This window comes from Gymnodraco acuticeps, unplaced genomic scaffold, assembly GCF_902827175.1.
Source record: "Gymnodraco acuticeps unplaced genomic scaffold, fGymAcu1.1, whole genome shotgun sequence".
Lineage (NCBI taxonomy): Eukaryota > Metazoa > Chordata > Actinopteri > Perciformes > Bathydraconidae > Gymnodraco > Gymnodraco acuticeps.
Genome location: NW_022991861.1, coordinates 45,764 through 65,776, shown reverse-complemented (window position 1 = coordinate 65,776; position 20,013 = coordinate 45,764). Strand labels below are relative to the sequence as shown.

The following is a 20,013-nucleotide window of genomic DNA, read 5'->3' as shown; positions in this document are numbered from 1 at the left end:
TATATATATATATATACATACATACAGTGCAATCATTCTTTCATGCTAAATGAAGCTCTGTTGCTTGGATATCACGAGATCCTGTTGCAGCGTAATATAAGTACATAACGATTGTGTACATTAGCATAATAACTAGCTAGCCGCTAGCTGCTAACTGCCGCCTCGTTAATATCAAATCCATCATAATAACAAATCATTACCATGCTGTCATGAACGCGCGGTGCTGTTACGTGCTTGATGTGAACGAGCATTTTGGTTAAAGTACTTCTCAGGCATGCTGGGTAATCTGTGACTTTTCGCTCTCTCAAAAGTTGGGCCATTTTATCATCATGCGCCAATGAGCAACTCTCATAGGAATGAATGAGGCCCCGCCTCCCATGCTGTATCCAGTTCTTATTATGCATCCATGCACCTTACTCTCAAGAGATCCTCACGTGGTATGAGAATCTCCCACAATCCGTTGCGGTAACAAAGCTACAGTAATGCAGGCACACGTTTGTAACACCAGATGGCGTAATTCTCCAATTTAACCAGGATTTTACACCAACCGTTATAACTCTGTTACATCGGCACAACAAAGTATCTCGGAATTGTTTCTCACTAAAAATCTGCAAAAAAGATTGAAATAGAAGATGCAGGGGCAGGGCATGATGACGCAGAATCTGTGAAAGGGTCATTATGCCTTATAATATTATATACAATATTATATTATAAGTGTGTGGTTGCCTTCTATTCACTTTGCTCAGCACTACTGCTTGTAGGCAGGCATGACGAGACTCTTTAGTCGACCCATCTTCAGGGGAGGTGGGTTTAGTTTCCTGCACGCCTCGACGTAAGAGAGACGTAAGCGACGCCGCCTCTTAGCTCCGGAATCTTGCTTCTGGACCGACAATTTTTTGGAGCTGGAAACGAACCGTATTCTGGAGCTAAGAGCCGTCAAGGCGGGGGCAGGGGCGGGATCAACCTCCTGAAGACCGCAAATAAGTCTTGAATTTCGCATGTGATGTTTGTAAAGTTCCAAGTAAAGTCGTCCCATGCCTTCCATTTCGTAAGAGCATAACCAAAGCGAACAGTGCTTCAATACCATCGGCCATGGTTGTTGTTATCGATGTGAGGGATTTCCGCGCGGTTTGGCTTTTATGAAGCAGGCACGTAAACGGTTATGTCATGACGCAAACAATGAGGCAATGACACAGTACCACCCCGGCTCTGTGTGGTGTGAACCTTTTATAGTCTATGGTGTGAACAAAGCGGGAGCAGAAAAGGGAAACCGGAGCTGAACCAGAAAAGCTCTAGCACGGAGCTACAACGGGAAAAGCGCTGGTGTGAAAGCCGCATATTATGTAGCCAGGAATTAGCAATGCCTTGATAGCCTACTTCTATTAATGTAAATTCCTCATTGTTGGTAAAATCATATTTTACATCTTAAAGGTGGGGTGGGTAATTCAGTTAGGAAACACTTATTATATTCGATGGAATGCTCTTAACATCCCGATAGCAATGAATGCATTAAATGCTTTGACAATAAATACATAAAAACATCTCGTATGTGGAAGCCGTAGCGCTGTAAAAAGCACGACCAATCATCTGAGCCGGCCCGGCTAAAGTAAATGGATGGCCTACCTGCCTGTCAGCCTTCCATCTGTGCACAAACTTATCTCGTGCCCTCATTGGTCATGTGCGCGTCCGTGTGTGTTGGAGGAGGGGCTCTGTAAGGAACTCTGAAGAAAGGGGCAGATTTTTTCCGGTTGTGTATTTTCAAATTCTAGTGCATTCGAGCTGGAACCCACCCTTCCTTTAATAGTGTTTGTGGACTCGCGCTTTTGTGCATGCTCTATAGTGCCCGTAATAGCGTGCACTTGAGTCCGTTGTTATGCACTGTGTGTGTGGTTTTGCTCGGTGTATAGAGAGGCGAAGTCCCGCCCTTCTACTTCCGACCCATGGGACCTTATTTTTGAAAAATTATGTATTGAAGTCAATGGAGAGAGAAAGATTATCTTTCGATCCCGTTGGAATTGTGCCACGAATTACACATATGATGTTTGTCAATCTTAAAAAATCATTTCCATGTCAAAAAAATCACAGTTTGTCGTAAAACCGTTGAAATATAAGACTATGAAAAATACGCAACTAGAAAGACCACAAAGTTGCGTAAGTGATGTCATTCACGTTACACATTATACTCGTGTTACTCACCGAAACCTGGTAAAGCCGGTCCCGCATGCTGGCGTGTGTGTACAGCTCTCAACATGCCCAGACTTGTAGTGATTTTCACCTCTTTCAATACTTTTCGCCTTATTCTGAGAGAAAGAAGTGAAATGTGCCAACGTGATGGCCGTCTTGGTGTTGGTGACGTGCGCGAGACCAGAGATGTAGTTCATTGAGCGGTAAAATTATCTTTTAAATTGTCAAACATCATATGTGTAATTCGTGGCACAATTCAAACGGGATCAAAAGATAATCTTTCTCTCTCCATTGACTTCAATACATCATTTTTCCAAAATAAGGTCCCATGGAGATCCACCGGAAGGGGAGGGACTTCGGCATTACTGCAGGTAGTACATCCTGAAGTAAAAGTACAAATACCACACTGTGAAAATACTCCATTACAAGTTAAAGTACTGCATGCATATCTTTAAGTAAAAGTATGTAAGTATTATGAGACAATTGTACTTAATTATAATAATTATAATTTATTACGGAAGAGCAAACCTTCCAAAATAAATATATAAAAAAATAATACATTCATTGAATAATATGCCATTTAATGTACTGATTTAAATATTAACCAGACATGTAGGCACTAAAGTAACGTGTTATAGCAGAACGTTTAAAACAGTGTATTTCTGGACGAGTCTATTTTTTCCTCTTAATTATAGAGAGGTTTTTTATATATATTCCCAAAATGATGTCCCATTTTAAGTAGAAGTAGATTAGCGCAAATGGTCTTTTCTTCCACTTTTGTGTTATAATCTAAAGGTGGTTTTGTGGCTATTTGTGAGTAGGTAAGGTACAGTACAACCTGTGATTTCTGCCTTGAGTAAAATCATTACCCGTTGATAAGTATTTTTCAGAAAGTCATTTTGGGGTTTCAAGGGTGGAACTCAGTAGGTTATCTGTAAGAGTTTTTTTGTATGATCTGGAAACTTAAATGAATAAAAGGAGGAAATGTATGTGCGCTCATGTGCAGACGTATTGTTTGGAAATGGGATAATTCATATCCTGCAAGACTCTTAAAAGAGCATGAGACGATTGAGTCACACACAGTTAGAGACAATGGTCCTTCTGAGTTATCAATAGATGTATTCATGTTATTGTGAGCTGACTTCGGAGGTTGGAGGAAGTTCAGGGAAGGCCTTAGGGTATAAGAACAGTTAACCTTTGTTACATATACAAGTATAGCTTTCAGAGGGAAAAACATGTGACATTCGTGTGGTGGGCTGCATGATGAAATGTGTGTGCGTTAAAGATGTTTAAGGGAAATGGGTGTGCGTTCTGTCAAAGAGTCCTCTGTCTGTAAGATTCTACTACTACAAATCATTGCTGTAGGACTGCTTGAGAGCAGAGGTAATGTTTTCCTCGTTATTATTGATTGTTGTACAACGAAATAATCATTGATCAACTATACCTTTTATGTGCAACATATAGTGAAACATCCCTATCAAGACATTGGTTCTTCTTCACACACACACACACACACACACACACACACACACACACACACACACACACACACACACACACACACACACACACACACACACACACACACACACACACACACTGTGAGGAGATGGAGCGAACCAGATGGAATCAACGACTGCTGATTCATTGCCTGGGGTCCCGCCCAGAAGTGAAACCGGCCAATGGAGAACTGCCAACTCACTGGCTAGCTCGCCCAGAAGTGAAATCGCCAATAATAAATAGCTAGGGAGGAGCAACCAACACAACTCCTCCCCACCTGTGTATAAATATTATGATATTCTGATGCTCGGCACCTTTTCTGACTGGCTGTCGTGATATGCATTATCACACAGTGGTGGAATTGAGCCCAGAGTACTCTGTATTATGTATTGTTGTTTTTTACCATTAAAACAGATTATTGTTTAACCTTTATCCTGGTGCTTTGAATTCCTTCTTTTGTAATGTAACCAGCTCATCAGTCATCAAGGGACGCGCGGAGCAGAGATGAACCTTCCAACCACTCGATTGGGTGGTGCTCCAACAGCACTAGTTGATTAAATGTGACATATATTGATAATTTAGTTTTAATGTGCTTTTTAAATGTGTAAAAAGCAAATAAAAAAACCACTTTGGAATAATTCAAAGAATATATATTTTGAGAGAGATATACATACGGAGCCCTGGAGGGTTCATAGAGAGAACAATAAATACAACTAGGCCACGTTTTATTAATTTGTGCGCACGATATATACTTTCTTGTTCGCACGTTCCGGGGCACTCCGGCAGGACTATAGCAATACATTCTTTCACTTGTGAATACACATATAACTATGGAGAACCAGATGTGTGTAAATAGGCGCGTTCACACCAAGTACTTTTCCCACAAAGGTTCCTGAGAACTACGATTTAGTTGCGTTCACACCAAAAAGCCCCCTGAACTAAATTAGTTAATCGGAACCTTTTTTACCACCTTTTCAGTCCCTGCTAGAGAACAGGGACTTTCGTCTGAGAAAAAGGTTCCTGTGTCTGATTGGCTGGGCGGAATGCAAACCACGCCCCGTCAAACTCCCAAAAACGTTTGTGAAGCCGCAATTTTATTATCCTCGCATTGCATTATTAGCATTAGCATTAGCCCAGCGCAGAAACGCAGAGAGACTAACTTATGACAACACAAAATAAAACATGGGAGCGGTGGAGATGAGGAGGTGTCGGCGTTCTGGCCGTTTACTCGGAAGGCTTCAGTAGAAGCTGCTGGGAGTCTTCTACTGAAGCCAGTCCCCAACTCCGGGGACTTCCGGCCGGGGATTTTGGGTGGCAGTATACGCCGTGAAGTGGTTTGCTGCCTGCCAGTAAACTCAAAGCAGAAGAAGAAGTTACGTCAGCGGCTTCATTTGCCTAATCCACCCCCATGAACTAATTTCCGGTGTGAACGCGATCTGTACTTAGTTCATGAGAACTAAAGAGTTCTCAGGAACCTTTGTGGGAAAAGTACTTGGTGTGAACGCGCCTAATCACTGTTCGTGGTCATTTGAAAACAAATGCCGGTTTCGGACACACAAACACACCGAACAAACACAGAGCGGAGCTGAGCATAAACACACACACACATCATGCGCCCTGGTGAACGGACATCTCCTTCATGAAACGAGTAATAGGGGGAATAATCGGGCAGTTCGATAGAGGTGTGTGTGGTAGCCGCCTCGATCTCTATCAGCTGTTCTAATGAAGGGAAACAGTGAAGTAAACAGTAAAAGGCACAGCTCTTTACAGCTGGTGCTGCTCTTCTCAGATTCTGCTGAGTTACACGTTACTGCCTCCAGTGCCCTGTACGACGAAGCCAGTTCAACAGACCCTGGATATGTTTGAGTTACCCGGCTTAACTAACACTAACAAACGCGATCTCGCTAAGCGGTCCTACGAAGCTGGTTATCAAAGTTAAAGTTAAGTTAAAGCCTTTTATTGTCATTATACACAGAGTATAACGAGATTCAGAGTGCAACTCTGTCCCGGAGTGCAAAAAATACAAACACAACACTAAAAAACACGGCAATAGGACAGACAACATAAACAATCATACGGGGGGATAAATAGTTAAATATTGATATAAAAACAGTAAATAAAGTGCATTTAAAGTGTGTGTATGTGTGAGAATGGTTACGGTTATTGCATTATGTGTGGTGGTTGAGCAGCCTGACGGCCCAGGGGTAGAAACTGTTTTTGAGTCTGTTTGTCCGTTACTTGAAGCTCTTGTCTCTCCTCCCAGAAGACAGGAGAGAGAACAGTCTGTGACCTGGGTGAGAGCTGTCCTTTATGATTGTGTTAGCTCTGCTGCGGCAGCGGGAGGTGGAGATGTGTTCCAGAGAGGGCAGGGGGCAGCTGATGGTTTTCTCTGCCATCCGTCACATCTGCCTGCCATCACATCGGCGGCCGATCAATCGGAGCATCCTTAACTTACATGATGCTGAATTGATCGATATCGACCGATACTCACTCTCTGCCGATCGATCGGTGCTCTCTAAAAATGCCGATCGCGAGAGCCGATCGCATGACGTAAAATACATGACACTTTTCACGGCAAAACATTCTCTCCAAAATGGCTTCACCGGTCTGGCAGTATTTTAAAGTGTCGGACCGGTGAGCGGAGCAAAATGCACAAGAGTAACGGCCCCTACACACGGCGGCGTGCGTTGTCGCTTGCCGGCGGGGGGGGGGCTGAAACTCGACCAACAACCAAGCACATGAATCTCCCGACCCAGACACACAAGCACGCGGTTTGATTGGCTAGAGCTTGTACTGGCATATGATTCGATTGGCTGACGCCTCCGTCGAGGCGTCAAAAGTAGAACATTGCTCTACTTTTGCAGCGAGCACCGTGAGAGAAGCTACGCTTTGCTCCCACAATGCAGTTTGGAGAATCGTGACGTCACCCCATTCAAAGTGAATGGGCAGAAGCGTTGAAGCGGCAACGCACGCCGCCGTGTGTAGGGGCCGTTAGACCTAACACACTTAGCTATTTGATCTACCTCTGGAACAAGCTAAACTAGTTATACATATATTTATTCTTCACTGTCGGGTCACTCATTACTGGATCAGTGAGCTGCATGAGATACTGACAGGCTGTCAGGAGAGAGAAGGGGAGAGAGGAAAAGAGAGCGCTTCCGCTCATTTCTCCCGTGTTATTATCCAAAGTTAATGTAAACTTGAATAATGTACTTCATTTGAATGTAACAATTATGTTGGTTGTTGTTGGTGGAAGCACCAGTGATGAATGAGCCCCATTAACTGAGTTTTAAACATAACTTTAAATGGAAGATCCCCATAGGCCCCGCCCACTCGATCCGATCAGAGCATCCCTGACAGGTCCACATACTGCTTCCCCGCAGCGAGGCTCCCCCCGCCCTCCTGTTGACAGTTCACGAGCGTCGATCTCTTCGCCCGCCCCCCCCCCCTTGATAATTCACGATCGTCAGCACACTGATATATATTTTTTTTAATGGCACTTCATATCAAAAAGGTTGCCGACCCCTGTTCTATGGCTATGACATAACCGCCTTTTTGGGGCCTCTGTCTTTTTCTCCTTAAGTCAGGAGCCCCCCTCCCTGTGTACTGCTGTGAGGGAAGAGGGAAGAAACTGTCTCTCCCTTATCAGTGAAACCATTATAGGCCTTACACACTCAACTTAACAAACCACTTGTGTTTTGTTTATACTGTAAATATAGAAAATCATAAAATATGAAGCATTTTCATCGTGGGTTATATAAGAATATAATTGATTATATTTCATTATAACTAACTTTCGTTTTAAGTATTCACTTGATACTATGAAGATCTCAACAGCACCATCATTACTATGACATAAGAGGGTGCCATAAAATGTTCTGATAATACTTGCATACTTTTACTTAAATAAGGTTTGAATTAGGGCTGTGAAATTTATCGTATTTTAATCTCTATTACGATTTTGGCTTTCAACGATTATGAAAACAACGTAATCGGAAAAAAACGATTATTTTGCTGCATTCCCTTTCGCAATGATGCTCTCAATGTGTCTTGCGTTACACAACTTAGCATTTAGATCAATAAAGGCCTTGGGGCTATGTTGTTTGATTGAATTAAACACAATATATAAACTCCACTAAGCTGTTGTACTGTATCTGAAGATCTTAATATGATTGCTCATATTTTAAGCCATCTTTTTCCCGGCCCCTTGCTTTGGATCATTTTCATCAACTGGCCCCCATTCCAAACTAATTGAATAGCCCTGGCGTAGTGTATCTGTGAAAAATCGCAAATACAATTCATTGTTTACATTGCGGCTAGTGCTAAACCAGAAGAAAAAAAACCTTTTTCATTTTTAACTGTAAGTGGAAAGGGGCTGGGCTACATGAGGTGAATTGAGCCAACATAATTAGACCATTTTTTTCTTCTGACTGTGTTGTTGTGGCAATTCAGCACTCACAGAAGGAAATAATAAAAACAGAGAGGAATCAATAAAACACAAACACAGATATAGTTGATTAATTATTATTTCGTTGTACAACAATCAATAATAATGAGGAAACATTACCTTGCACACAAGCAGTCAATAGTGGTAATGCTCCAACGAGTACAAGTATTTCACATCATATATAGCAGCTATAATGAACGAACACACAATTTCCCTTACATACCTTAGGGATATACGCGTCCCCCGTAGCGACATTAACTACCAGTCGCGGTATGCCAAATGTAAAGAATGGATAAAATGGATAAAATGTATCCCAAAATAGTGCATCATAATGCAGGTAGACTCCCCTGATAACTACCCTTGCATTCCTCCACAGGCTAAATAAGTATAAGTGAACTTTTGGAAGAACCAGAGAAAGGGGTTAAAATGGATAAAATGTATCCCAAAATAGTGCCTCATAATAAGATTTGACATGGGCAAACAGGCTATTTCAGACTTCCATGACATACACCGGGAAAACCACCTCACTTTGGCCGCTCACAGAGACCCAAAACACGGACTACAGACCTCCAGCATATCTACCTGACATGCGTACTTCCATAACCTCGCGCACCTTGGGACCCCGGGCCCCCGAACTTAAGCACTCCCCCACGGACTAAACCCAGATGATTACACCCTCAAGAAACTCGTGCCCCTGGTAACCTATAAGGGGGTCTATTTTGCGGTGCTTTACAGTCCGCCCATCGGACACCATAGTCGGACTTATTCACAGCAGCAGCACCCATCCTCCTATGGAGGATGTTCTCATGGCCCTGGTAACCTGTAAGGGGGTCTATTTTGCGGTGCTTTACAGTCCGCCCACCGGACACCATAGTCGGACTTATTCACAGCAGCACCCACCCTCCTATGGATGATGTTCTCATGGCCCTGGTAACCTATCGGGGTGTATTTTGCGGTGCTTTACAGTCCGCCCATCGGACACCATAGTCGGACTTATTCACAGCCGCAGCACCCACCCTCCTATGGAGGATGTTCTCATGGCCCTGGTTACCTATCAGGGGGTGTATTTTGCGGTGCTTTACAGTCCGCCCATCGGACACCATAGTCGGACTTATTCACAGCAGCACCACCCACCCTCCTGTGGAGGATGTTCTCATGGCCCTGGTTACCTATCAGGGGGTGTATTTTGCGGTGCTTTACAGTCCGCCCATCGGACTCCATAGTCGGACTTATTCACAGCAGCACCACCTGCCCTGCTGGAGGTTCACACTTTAACTTGTTTTACCCTCCTCTGCCTTACACATCCTCCCACATTTGAGCACTCCTCACGTGGACTAAACCCCTTCATGCACACCACCAGAACCTCGTGCCCCTGGGGATCTTAATGGGGAAACACCCATATTGGGTTATAAAAAAGAGGACAAATTAAGTAATTTTAACAAACTTTATTTACAGAAATATATACATTGACACTTTATAACATTATAACATTATTCACTCATCCAGCACAAGCGGACTGAGTACAACAAAACATTGCATATTTACAAGTTGATCACTGGCAACATTGTCCGTATCGGGTGAAGTTGGTGCAGAGGCTGGCACCCTCTCTTCACCCGTGTCTGAGGGACTGTGTTCGGCCATTGACTGTTCCCTCTTCGCCGCTCTCCAAGCGTTGAAGTCTTTGTATAATTCATCTGACGTCTCGGTATCGGTGGAGTCTTGGTAGGGAGTAGGGCTATGCTCCTCTCCAGAGCTGTCATGGTCACTGTGGATGTCAATGTCCCCCAAATTGTCTTCACTCACCCCTGATGCTGCTGCGGCCGCTGCTTGCAGTGACTCTGTGAAGAGCATTCGTATGTCCGCAGCCTCCTTCAAAGAAGGATTCTTGGCATAAAATGTGTCTGCAGTTGCAGTGTTGTGACACATGAAATCACTCACTCTTTGGCGGTTGCTTATGTCCTGAAACCTCTTCGCATTATCGGCGTGGACTGTGCGGAGGTCGGTGAAGTTAATGGGACCTTTTAGTCCAACATCAGCCCATGCCAACCTCAGGAAGGTGGCAAGGTTCCTCTATGGGTTCTTCCCCGCTATGCAGAGGAAGTAGCGGTTGTTGGTACCGGTCAGCGTCCCCTTGATTTCCAGCCACCTTTTCATCCATCCAAATTCTTCTATGGTGAGATACATCTGCGCTTCCCCGAACGCGTTGGCCGTCTTGTGGTTGCTTACCTGTTATGACAGAGTTAGAGAGCGTCAATACAAGTATCAATCATCCACAACATGTGTATCACTGCCAGAATAAACACATGTTTTAATAGCTCACTCACGTGGATGAGGTGGCCAAAGGCAGTGCCAGTTATCTCCGCCTTTAGGACATCCGTGTTGGTCATGTTGGAGTAGACCCCCGGACGGTGCCCATAAATGCAGCTCCAATTGAGGGTCATGTACCCATAGAGCAGGCACCGGGTTGCGTGAGTCGGATTGCTGGTCATCACGTCCAGGAGCTGAGGGATGCGAGTTTTGGCCGCAGTCAAACATGCCATGATGTCTTTATGGCTTGGCAGACCTTCCATCTTGTCCCGCTTCACCTGCATCTGGTGGATAAACACCTTCTTTCTCATGGACTTCAGGATGGCAGCAACTTCCCGTGTGATTAAAATCATGTCATTCTGGTTGAGCCTGCTCCCCTTGCATGGTGTTTCATTCATGTACTTGAGAAAGTGTGATATATTTTTGATATAGAAGTCAGATGTCGTGACCTGTAGGCTTGACTTTATCAGGCTCCGGGACCACCCACGTATCCTCTTCAGATCCCTCAAAAAGAGCCAGTCAGACAGGCGATTGAAACCGTGTGCCATGAAGCTTAGGAATGATTTGACTCTGCTTATTTTGGAGACTGCGTTTTCTTGGAGCCTCACTGTTGGATCGATGCCCTCATAATGGTCCCGGTAGCCTTGCAGATACTTCTCCATGATGCGTGGGAATATAATGTCCCGCATTCGATTCCCCCGGCCCCTGCCGCTGAACCAGGGGGAATGTATGGGAGGGGAGGATGACGAGGCCTCGGTATCTATGGATGCAGGTTCTGAGGAGCTGGATACAGGTGTGTGAGAGGCAATGGGGGACTTCCTGCAGGAGGGACCTTTGGACTTGGACAGCCTCTTTGGTGTTGACTCTGTTCGGGATCGTTTCCTTAGAAACACCCGCTCTTGGTCCTCGGCCCTCTGGTTCATCCTCTTTTGGTTACGTTGAATCCTCTGCTGCAGCATGCAGCGCAGGGATTTCACCTCAGCAGCATATATGTCCCTCTGAGCCTTCATTCTGTTTGCATCCATCCTCCATTCCTTACAGTCCGGGTTGTCACATTTAATCACTGGGGACAAGGGTGGAGGTTGTGACAGGACCTCATCACCCACAGTGTCAACATCCCAAGAGGTAATCATTGCTACTCTGGGGTTTGTCAAACTGAGTTCATGAAGCTTCTTTGTGGCCACTTTCATTTTTAGTTTAGTTAAAACCACATGTAATTGCTGCCGGGACAGCTCAACATGGTTTCTGTACAAGTGGCGGTCCAGCCTTGTCCCGTTGTACTCGCATCCTGCAATAATGCAGGGATGGAGCCTAATGTTTATCCGTCCTTTCGCCAACAACAGCAGAATTCTTCTTTCCACTAAATTACGCACACTATGGTTCCTCAGCAGGTGCTTGCTCAGGGCACGGTAGGGACTATTACAGATAGGACAACCGATCGCCATCATTTTTGTATGCCTGAGCATTTCGGTACCGGGAAGTGTCACCAGTATAATGTATAGAACCGGGGGGGAAAAATAAGGATAGGTGAAAATAAGAAAGTTGCACTCAGCGAACTAGAAAGACCCCATGTCAAATCTCTCCGGTTTATTTTCAATAAATAACCCATTTGCATCATCGTGCGAAAGGTGTCCCATTTAGGCACTCGTTAGGCGGGCAGAGATCCCTGTCATCTATCGGTCCTATCATCCAGGCAAGGCGGGAGCCAAAACTGGGTGAAATAGTGCCTCCTAAGGCGGGTCGAGTCCCCTGGCAACTCCCCTTACTTTCTTCCGGAGACCAGTTCAAAACGTTAAGTTTGGTAAGAACCATGATTGGGGGTCATCCAGGCAACAATTGTATCCGATCCAAAGTCCTCATGCAGCGGATGCATTCTTCCATGATCCAGAGACGGATGCAACCAGAGAACCAGAGAAAGAGGTTAAAATGGATAAAATGTATCCGGGAATAGTGCCTCCTAAGGCGGGTAGAGTCCCCTGACAACTCACCCTACATTCCTCCAGAGTCAGAAAAAGTTAAAGTTAACTTTTGGAAGAACCAGAGAAAGGGGTGAAATTGGTGAAAAGGTGTCCGGAAATAGTGCCTCATAATGCAGGTAGAGTCCCCTGGCAACTCCCCTTGCATTCCTCCAGAGTCAGAAAAAGTTAAAGTTAACTTTTGGAAGAACCAGAGAAAGGGGTGAAATTGGTGAAAAGGTGTCCGGAAATAGTGCCTCATAATGCAGGTAGAGTCCCCTGGCAACTCCCCTTGCATTCCTCCAGAGTCAGAAAAAGTTAAAGTTAACTTTTGGAAGAACCAGAGAAAGGGGTGAAATTGGTGAAAAGGTGTCCGGAAATAGTGCCTCATAATGCAGGTAGAGTCCCCTGGCAACTCCCCTTGCATTCCTCCAGAGTCAGAAAAAGTTAAAGTTAACTTTTGGAAGAACCGCAGAAAAGGGGTGAAAATGGTGAAAATGTGTCCGGGAATAGTGCCTCATAATGCAGGTAGAGTCCCCTGGCAACTCCCCTTGCATTCCTCCAGAGGCAAAATAAGTTAAAGTTAACTTTTGGAAGAACCAGAGAAAGGGGTTAAAATGGTGAAAATGTGTCCGAAAATAGTGTCTCGTTATTCCGTCGAAACTCCCCTTGCATTCCTCCAGAGGCCAGTTCAAAAACTTAAAGTTTTGTAAGAACCGTGATTGGGGGTCCTCCGGGCAACAATTGTGTCCGATCCAAAGTGCTCACTCATCGGACGCATTCCTCCATGATTTCCCCATCATGAGAAATAGGCCGTTTTTTTCTAAGTGCTCTCAAAAACCGGGTTTCCGATTTCGTGCAGAAGGTAGCTTGGAAAAGATGAATGAAAATTGTTAACGGAGGAGGGGAGGTCTCAATTCCCCTCTACGTTGAAAAGTGCAACGGGTCAGTGGAAATGTCTCCGGGGCTTCCTCCCGAAGCGCCGAAGGGTTGAGCCCCTCACCCGTTGGCACTTAGCCGTGTTTCGAGAATTTTTACAAACGTAGTTTTTGATGAATTTAAGATATAATTGACCGTTTTATTTACTTTTTTTTGCTTTCCACGGGTGGGGGTGCACGGCAGGCCGCATATGAGCTCCCAAATTCGGCCCGGAACCTCCGGGAATCGGGTCCATTTCATCCACATGTCACTCCCCCATCAAATGTACATGAAATGGACACGAGGAAATGTACATGAAATGGACACGAGGAAATGTACATGAAATGGACACGAGGAAATGTACATGAAATGGACACGAGGAAATGTACATGAAATGGACACCAGGAGAGAAGAACCAGGGGTCAACATGGATACGTTTTACCCCGAAATAGTGTCTCTTAAGGCGGGTACCAGTCATGGGAAGATGTCCAGACCCTGACTGGACTTAAGCCGATTTGCATTGGAACTCCACATTGCATTCTTCCAGGGACACCAACATGCATCCAGTGTACAAGGAACAAGAACCAGGGGTCAACATGGATACATTTTACCCCGAAATAGTGTCTCTTTAGCAGGGTAACAGTCATGGGAAGATGTCCAGACCCTGACTGGACTTAAGCCAATTTTCATTGGAACTCCACATTGCATTCTTCCAGGGACACCAACATGCATCCAGTGTACAAGGATGAAGAACCAGGGGTCAACATGGATACATTTTACCCCGAAATAGTGTCTCTTAAGGCGGGTACCAGTCATGGGAAGATGTCCAGACCCTGACTGGACTTAAGCCGATTTGCATTGGAACTCCACATTGCATTCTTCCAGGGACACCAGCATACATCCAGGGTACAAGGAACAAGAACCAGGGGTCAACATGGATACATTTTACCCCGAAATAGTGTCTCTTTAGCAGGGTAACAGTCATGGGAAGATGTCCAGACCCTGACTGGACTTAAGCCAATTTGCATTGGAACTCCACATTGCATTCTTCCAGGGACACCAGCATACATCCAGGGTACAAGGAACAAGAACCAGGGGTCAACATGGATACATTTTACTCCGAAATAGTGTCTCTTTAGCAGGGTAACAGTCATGGGAAGATGTCCAGACCCTGACTGGACTTAAGCCAATTTTCATTGGAACTCCACATTGCATTCTTCCAGGGACACCAACATGCATCCAGTGTACAAGGATGAAGAACCAGGGGTCAACATGGATACATTTTACCCCGAAATAGTGTCTCTTAAGGCGGGTACCAGTCATGGGAAGATGTCCAGACCCTGACTGGACTTAAGCCGATTTGCATTGGAACTCCACATTGCATTCTTCCAGGGAAACCAACATGCATCCAGTGTACAAGGAACAAGAACCAGGGGTCAACATGGATACATTTTACCCCGAAATAGTGTCTCTTAAGGCGGGTACCAGTCATGGCAACATGTCCAGACCCTGACTGGACTTAAGCCAATTTGCATTGGAACTCCACATTGCATTCTTCCAGGCCCATCTACATGCATCCAGGGTACAAGGAACAAGAACCAGGGGTCAACATGGATACATTTTACCCCGAAATAGTGTCTCTTTAGCAGGGTAACAGTCATGGCAACATGTCCAGACCCTGACTGGACTTAAGCCAATTTGCATTGGAACTCCACATTGCATTCTTCCAGGCCCATCTACATGCATCCAGGGTACAAGGAACAAGAACCAGGGGTCAACATGGATACAGTTTACCCCGAAATAGTGTCTCTTTAGCAGGGTAACAGTCATGGGAACATGGGGTGATGTATATGGGCACTTGAGCACCAGCAAGACCCCCACCTCCATAACCTTGTGCACCAGGTGAACATGTGTACCCACACTTAAGCACTCCCCCACGGACTAAACCAAGAGGGAACACCGGTCAGAAGTTCGTGCCCCTGGTAATACTGAATAACAACAAAATAGAACCCCCAAGGGTTGCATGTGTGTAGGCATAGTTGGTAACATTTGTCTTGCCCTTGGCAGGGAATTTGCATTGGTAGTTGACATCACATTTACATTGTGCGGACTTCAGTACATTTTAAGGAAAAGTCCCATGTTAACTATGTCCATAAGACAGACATATTCCTTACATTAGCCAACACACCCACATATGTTCCAGATGTCGAAAGGTCATTATGTCGTGACCTCTTTAGGTGTAATTCATACCCTGTCAGGATATGAACCACCTAACTAACAAGACTTAACTGTATTATCCTGAGGAGGGCCTCTTTGCACTTCCGCTCACCCCTAATATTTGCGGAAGAGACGATGGGCCTCTCTTTTCTGGAAACTGTAATTCAATAACATAACTAATTATATTGACTAGGTCCAAGACTGATATAACAGTGTGTTTCCTGTTTCCTGCAGATGTCCAGCAGCTGGTGGTGGTTAAAGAAGAGCCTCTCCCTGACCAGCAGGAGTGGAGCTCCAATCTGGACCAGGAGGACCCAGAGCCCCCCCCACACATTAAGCAGGAACAGGAGGAACTCAGGATCAGTCAGGAGGGAGAGCAGCTTCAGGAGCTGGAGGAGGCTGATATCACCAAGTCCACTTTCACTCCTGACCCTGTGAAGAGTGAAGATGATGAAGAGAAACCTCAGTCCTCACAGCCTCATCAAAGACAAACTGATCACATGGAAACAGAAGCTGATGGAGAGGACTGTCAAGGACCAGAACCAGCCAGGAACGCAGATCCAGAGAGCAGTTTACAACCAAAGACTGAGGACCACACTGGAGACTCTTCTGAAGACACTGATGACTCTTCTGAAGACACTGATGACTCTTCTGAACATGACACTGAAGACAGTGCTGATTGGAAGGAAAGCAGAGAACCTGCCTCAGGCTCAAACTCACTGAAAAATAGACAAGAATCTGTCAGTGATCCCCGACGTAGTGCTGAAAAGAAACCATTCAGCTGCTCAGTCTGCAACAAAGCTTTTTCACACAGTGGAAGTTTAAAGGAACACATGAGAATCCACACAGGAGAGAAACCCTTTCGCTGCTCAGTTTGTGAGAAAGGTTTTTCACAGCGTGCAAGTTTAAAGACACACATGATATTCCACACAGGAGAGAAACCCTTTCGCTGCTCAGTCTGTAAGAAAGCTTTTTTACACGCTAGCAGTTTAAAGACACACATGAGAGTTCACACAGGAGAGGAACTCTTTCCCTGCTCAGTCTGTAAGAAAGCTTTTTCACAGAGTGGAAATTTAAAGACACACATGAGAGTCCACACAGGAGAGAAAGCACACATCTGCTCAGTCTGTAAGAAAGCTTTTTCACGGAGTGGAAGTTTAAAGGACCACATGAGAGTCCACACAGGAGAGAAAGCACACATCTGCTCAGTCTGTAAGAAAGCTTTTTCACACAGTGGAAGTTTAAAGGCCCACATGACAATCCACACAGGAGAGAAACCATTCAAATGCTCAGTCTGTAAGAAAGCTTTTTCACTGAGTGGAAATTTAAAGGCACACATGAGAGTCCACACAGGAGTGAAAACACACATCTGCTCAGTCTGTAAGAAAGCTTTTTCACAGAGTGGAAGTTTAAAGGAACACATGAGAATCCACACATGAGAGAAAACACACAGCTGCTCAGTCTGTAAGAAAGCTTTTTCACAGAGTGGAAGTTTAAAGACACACATGAGAGTCCACACAGGAGAGGAAATATACAGCTGCAATGTGTGTGACAAAATATTTAAATGGCGTAATCATTTCCAAAGGCACAAGTGTGTTGGTCGTCAGTCCTCACAGCTTAATTAAATTCAAACTGAGGATAACGGAGAGGCAGAGCTTCCAATCAGCAGCTCAGCTGAACACATGGAAACAGAAGCTGATGGAGAGGACAATGAATAAGTCTTATGACAGTTCACACGTGAGAGAAATCTGTCTGACTGGATTAACATTGTTGTACAACATCCATATAAGACTTAAATGAACTCCATCTTTATCAACATAAGTGGACAATATGTTTAATGTTTTTGTCATTCTGATGTAGACGTTAACCACTGACTGTTGATGAACCATTTTATTTGGATTGAGGGCTCCAAGTTTCCATATAGGATGATTTGATGTATTGTTCTTTATTTCTAAATGTTTTGTATCATTGCTATCCTGTTAATGAGCCCTGTTTTACATAAATGTACCTGTTATCGGAGTGTTTTTGCTTCTGTAACTGTAAGGGAATACATTTTCCTATTTTGTATCCTGATGACCTAATGCCGTTACATGTAATACGTTACTCCCTAAGCCTGTTTTCACCCATCTGCAACCGATTCGCTAATAATCACAAATGTTCATTTCTTTGATCTCTTGACTCGACTATTTCTTTTTTAATAATCGTTACATCTCCTCAGGACCAAGTTCCCGTGTCCTGCCTGTCACCTGCTGATCACCCACTGCTCATTTAAGGTGGACTGACCTTTACAATGGACCAGCTAGTCTTAGTGTCTTAATGCAAACGTTTTGTATAATGACGCTAGACCAAAAATGTGCTGTTGGGCTGTGTGCTCTCTGCAGGACGGTGTCTGTGCTCAAAGATTGTTTATGGTATGAGAGCTTCACTCTGTTTTTGTTGTCCAAACGACGCCAACAGATGGCGGGTACTAACATTCACAAACACGTACCTATCTCCCGCAGGTATTCGGAGGAAGATCCTCATAGGTGGCGGTTACTAATACTCACAAACACATCTCAATTCATTCCACTCATTAAACAAAGTACTTCACTCAGCATTCAACCAAGACATTTGAGAGATATTTACCAAGTTTGAGAGAACCTTACCGAGAGCAAAAACCCAGCTCTGAGGGACAGAGCTTACAGAGAGAGAGCATACCAGGGGAACCCCCCCCCCCTCTCTCGCTCTCTCCAAAAAAAAAAATGTTCCTCCCCATCCACCAGTGTCTTTATGCTCAAAAACTGGATAGAAAAACCTAAGATAACTCCTCCACACCCATATCTGTGGAAACTGGGCATGGCCTCTGATGTACAGGACTGGACATGACCAGACATATTCTGTGGCAGGGGTCGGCAACCCCTGGCACACGGCACCGTAACCAGTGGCACACTAGGAATAAGTGTAATAAGTGTGCCAAACATTAACATTTTATTTTCGGATCCTGATCGAGACCGCCGCCAGAGCGCATCTCCCTGTTACCTGCAGAAGGAAGCCATGCACGCAACGCAGCCCGCTCTCTTTCACTCCAGGCGACTTTCTGCCGCTTTCCTCCGTGGTGCAGTGCTGATCGTTTCACCACAGAGGAAAGCACTTCACAAATTGCAGTACAATTGTACTATTACTATTGTTTCTATAGGTTAATACAAATCTGAGTTGACAAATATGACATGTGGGGTACCTCAAGGCTCCATCTTGGGGCCTCTTCTCTTTAACATCTACATGCTACCACTGGCTCAGATAATGAAAAACAACTAAATAAGTTACCATAGCTATGCGGATGACACACACATTTACGTAACAATTTCACCAGGAGACTATGCTCCAATTCAAACCCTGAGTAAGTGCATTGAACAAATCAATGACTGGATGTGTCAGAACTTTCTCCAATTAAACAAAGATAAAACTGAGGTAATGGTTTTTGGAGCGAAGGAAGAACGTATCAAAGTTAGCGCTGAGCTTCAGTCTGCAATGTTCAAAAGAACAGATAAAGCCAGAAATCTAGGTGTAGTCATGGACTCTGACCTGAGTTTCAACAGTCACATTAAAACAGTTACTAAATCAGCCTACTATCACCTAAAGAATATATCTAGGATTAAAAGACTAATGTCACAGCAGGATTTGGAAAAACGTGTCCATGCTTTTATCTTCAGTAGACTGGACTACTGCAATGGTGTCTTCACAGGTCTCACTAAAAAATATATCCGAAAGCTGCAGCTGATTCAGAACGCCGCTGCTCGAGTCCTCACTAACACTAAGAAAGTGGATCACATCACTCCTGTTCTGAAGTCTTTACACTGGCTTCCTGTGTGTCAAAGAATATATTTCAAAAATACTGCTGCTGGTTTATAAAGCACTGAATGGTTTAGGCCCAAAATACATTTCTGACCTCCTGCTAAATGATGAACCATCCAGATCTCTCAGGTCTTCAGGGACTGGTCAGCTTTCTGTCCCCAGAGTCAGAACTAAACATGGTAAAGCAGCGTTCAGTTATTATGCTCCAAATATCTGGAACAAACTCCCAGAAACCTGCAGGTCCGCTGCAACTCTGACTACTTTTAAATCCAGGCTGAAGACTTTTCTTTTTGTCGCTGCTTTTAATTGAACTATTCACATCTTAAACTGCACTGTAACTTTTATCCATGTATTTTTTCTTTTAATGTTTCTTTTATTATTCTTTTAATGACTGATTTTAAATGCCATTTTCTTAATGTCTTTCGTTTTTTGTAAAGCACTTTGAATTGCCTTGTGTTGAAAGGTACTATATAAATAAACTTAACTTGCCTTGCCTTGCCTTGCCCAAAAGGAGCTCTACAAATGCCGCAGTTTTTGCGTGGCTGTGTCTTTAGTTGAAAGCCCAGTGGCGATCTGCTCATCTCTCATTGAAATAATATGCTACACAGAGGCGGACTGGCCATGTGTGTTCTGGAGAATCACAGAACGGACGAT

General features: G+C 44.4%; 1 protein-coding gene across 1 annotated transcript; it reads right to left on the bottom strand.

Moving 5' to 3' along the window:
- Positions 1-9,561: 9,561 nt before the first annotated feature.
- LOC117535443 lies at positions 9,562-12,778 on the bottom strand. The gene is made up of 2 exons (XM_034199898.1): positions 10,456-12,778; positions 9,562-10,357 (listed from the first exon to the last, which is right to left on the bottom strand). The coding sequence occupies exons 1-2, from the start codon at positions 11,902-11,904 to the stop codon at positions 10,202-10,204; spliced, it is 1,605 nt and encodes a 534-aa protein (XP_034055789.1). The 5' UTR covers positions 11,905-12,778; the 3' UTR covers positions 9,562-10,201.
- Positions 12,779-20,013: the final 7,235 nt, after the last annotated feature.